Source organism: Pteropus alecto, unplaced genomic scaffold (genome assembly GCF_000325575.1).
Source record: "Pteropus alecto unplaced genomic scaffold, ASM32557v1 scaffold44, whole genome shotgun sequence".
Taxonomy (NCBI): domain Eukaryota; kingdom Metazoa; phylum Chordata; class Mammalia; order Chiroptera; family Pteropodidae; genus Pteropus; species Pteropus alecto.
Window position 1 is genome coordinate 4,733,061 of NW_006436812.1, and position 3,238 is coordinate 4,736,298.

The 3,238-nt window shown below is 63.7% G+C and overlaps 1 protein-coding gene across 1 annotated transcript in view; it reads right to left on the reverse strand.

Annotated features, from left to right (window-relative positions):
- The window catches only part of KREMEN2 (kringle containing transmembrane protein 2), a 3,987-nt gene extending 1,113 nt beyond the window's left edge, over positions 1-2,874 (reverse strand). The window contains 6 exon segments of the mRNA XM_006913915.3: positions 1-216; positions 570-723; positions 922-1,046; positions 1,147-1,238; positions 2,032-2,206; positions 2,443-2,874. The exon segment at positions 1-216 is cut by the window's left edge and continues 21 nt beyond it. Coding sequence (XP_006913977.2) covers positions 1-216; positions 570-723; positions 922-1,046; positions 1,147-1,238; positions 2,032-2,206; positions 2,443-2,575 — 895 coding nt within the window. The 5' untranslated portion in view covers positions 2,576-2,874.
- Between the last annotated feature and the right edge of the window lie 364 nt (positions 2,875-3,238).

Consider the following 3,238-nt stretch of genomic DNA (forward strand, 5'->3'; position numbering starts at 1 on the left):
AGGCGCTGAGCAGGTTGCCCGAGGCAGCGTCGCGCAGCTCCAGCCGGTCTCGCGGGTCGGCCAGCTCGAAGAGGCGAAAAGTGAGCTCCAGCGCGGCGCCAGGCGGGCCAAGCGCCCAGCTGCAGTTTCGGTCCGGCCCGTACTCGTCCGGAAAGTCCGGGGAGTAGATGACGCCCTGAGGTGCAGTCCAGTTCCCCTGACAGGAGCCCACAGAAACTGTGGACGGAGCCGGCGGTCAGAACCCAGAGACCCGCAGGATCTATTTTCACGGGGCGTGGCACCATGCTGAAATCCCGCACTTTCCAGCCAGGCCCCGCCCCCAAGTTGGCCCCTGCATTCTCAGGCCCCTTCCATGGGTTTACACTGATCCCTTGCTCAAATCCCGCTCTCAACCCCAGACCCCGCGCTTGGCCCCCAGGTTCAGGCAAATTCTCTCTTCGGACCGTGACTCCGACCCAATCCCCTTCTCAGGCCCTGCCCCCACCCTGTGGCCTCCCGCATTTCAACCCTCCTAGCAGGGCATCGCACTCCGGATCCCACCCAGACCACTCCCCTTACCCAGGCCCCACCTTCGTAGATACCCAGGCGCCCATCGCCACCGCACAGCTGGCCTGGGTGGCCGAAGCAGATCTGGTCACAGTCGGTGGCTGGGGCTGGGTGTCCTCGGGCCAGGTCGGTTTCAGAGCCACAGAAGCAGGCATAGCCAGCCTCCACACCCGCCAGCTGAGAGCACAGACCGGGTGACCTCAAGGGCACGGTCTGGTGTAGGGGTGGGGTAATGGGAGCCAGGGGTCGGGCTTGGAAGTGGGAATAGGGCTGGAGGTTCAGAAATCAGTGTCAAGGTTTGGCGTCAGAATTGGAAGTTGATTTGGGTCCTGAGTTCAAGGTCAGGGGTCACTGGTCTGGGCCGGTGGGCAGTACCTGGTAGCCTTTCATGCGGCAAAAGCGAAGGCACACCTGGACCGTGAGCTTCGTTGAGGTGCCACTGGGGCCGCTAAGGGCAGGGGGTGCCCCCGAGTCCACAAAGCAGCCCAGGTACCCTGGCACTGATGGGGCAGAGGAGACAGGCTCTGTCCCGTGCCTCCAAAAGTGAATTTCACTCAGGCAGCCCAGCGCTCCCACCTTTGTCCAGCTGGGCCCACTCACTGTGACACGTGGGGATGTCGCAGTAGCGCCAGTAGATGCCCTCCTCCGTCTCAGCCACATAGCACCACGGCTGCACATCACCGTCTGGGTTCCTGCGGGTTGGGGGAATGTGGTCCCGGTCTTTCCCTCCCAAGGGCTGCAAACCCTAGGCCCCGCCCCAGGCTATTTGCAAAATGGCCACATGTATGGTAGAGCTCCTCTCCTCTCTGTCCGTCGACTTCCGAGTGCAGTGGGAAGTCATTAAACGGTCCTGACGTAGGATCTTAGGTCTTCAGCTGTTGCTAGGACGTGACCTCACATATGAGGACGCTGAGACCATCTGTAGTGTTCGCACCCCACCTCACCATGGACCTGGGCTAAGTGCCTTGCTTCAGAACCCTGTTTTAAAGCAAAAGTGGTGACTCCTATCAGCAGAGAAGCGTCTTCCCGCTCAGCTCGGTCTCTGGTGCTCCAGACTGCATTTGTGGCTCTGAACCCCCAACTCTTCTGTCACCGCTAATGATGCCCCTCAAATAAGCTGTATGGCAAGATCCTGACCCCTCACTCCAAGGCTCACTCTCTGGCTTCGCCTGTACGGGGCCCTTTGAGTGCTCAGGCCTGACCTGAGGTTCTGCAGAAGTGGAGCACCTAAGGCCGGACACGTGTCAGAAAATGTTCTGAACGCCCAGTCCAGACCCCAGCGTCGTCTAGGCCCTGTCTCCTAGCCCAGGCTCCACCCTCAGGCCCTCCAGGTGGACCCTGTACGGGTCCAGCAGAGATCTCCGCTCCGCCCACACGGAGCCGCAGCCTAAGGCCCGCGCCCGCAAGAGTACACCCAGTCCCGCCCCTAGCAAGGCCCCTCCCCCAAAGGCCCCTCCTCAAGCAGACCACGCCCCTGGCCCTCACCGGCAGAAGTTGTGCTTGCCCAGCCCCCAGCGACCCTGGGGGTCGCTGGCGCTGCTGTAGCTGTGCTGCTGCGTCTGGTCCCAGAAGAGGCACGGGCGGCCCGCCCCGCGCGGGCCCGTACGGTTCTGGTGGCCGCGGTAGTCGGCGCCGTTCACCTGGAAGCACTCGGACAAGCCTGCATGGCGACAGTGGGGCCTGGAGAGGTCCAGAGCTTCGCCCGACAACCTCCTCACTCCCTGATGCCAACTTTTGCCTGGCTCCTCAGCCAGTTTAACTGGCGCCCGCGGGGCCTTCGGGCTACTCAGCTACTCCACATGTTCTGCCCGCTCCCAAGGCTCAGGACCCCGGTCCTAGGCGCGAAGGCGGAGGACCGAGTGGCAACCGAGGCCCCGTGTCCGGGTCAAGACTCACCTGGGCTATGCAGGCTCCCCGCGGAGGCCCCGCGTGGCGGCAGCATCGGGAAGAAGAGGAGGAGAAGGAGGAGGCCTCGCGGGGCCCGTGTCCTCATCGCCCCCAACCTAGGAGAGGTTGTTCTGGCCCGCATAAGACCCGTGCTGCCCCTGGGGTCGCTCCGGGGTCTCCCAGGCGACTGGGGGGCGTTGTCCTCTGACCGTTTGTCCTCGTCCCACTCTGAACAACGCTCTCCGTCTGGGACGGGGAAATATCTCACGGGGGTATTTGCCTCTCAGGGTTTCTGCCCCTGGAGGCGTTTCTCTGCCCCTGTCTCTGCTGGGAGATCACTGGCCAGGGGCGTTCTCCGTTGCTGCCTCTCGGTGCTCCGAGTCTTGCCTTGGCCTCCACACCTGCCCCCGGCCGCTGCGCCTCGCGTCAGAGTCTCCCTAGCCCAAGTCTCTAACGCGCTGGCTCCTGCCCCCTTCGCGTCCCTCTGCGGATCCCTCCCCACTGGGTCCCACCCCTCCCCCTTCCCCCAAGGCCGGGAAGCCCCGCCCGAAACTGGAGCGAAGGCAGCAGGTCCAGACGCCTTCCACGCTCGCCCCGGGACCCTCGCCGTCCAGGCGCGCTCCCCCTCCCCCCGTCCCCCTCTCAGGGTCGGTGCAGGTTCTTGTGGGAGTGTGTGGAGGAGGACCCTAATGGGGGAGATACAGGACCCTCTCACGAGGCCACATGGCCCGGGACACCCGCTCACAGACACCCTTGAATGAAATGCACGCACGCACTCTCAGTCAACCATTCGTTGTCAAATGCA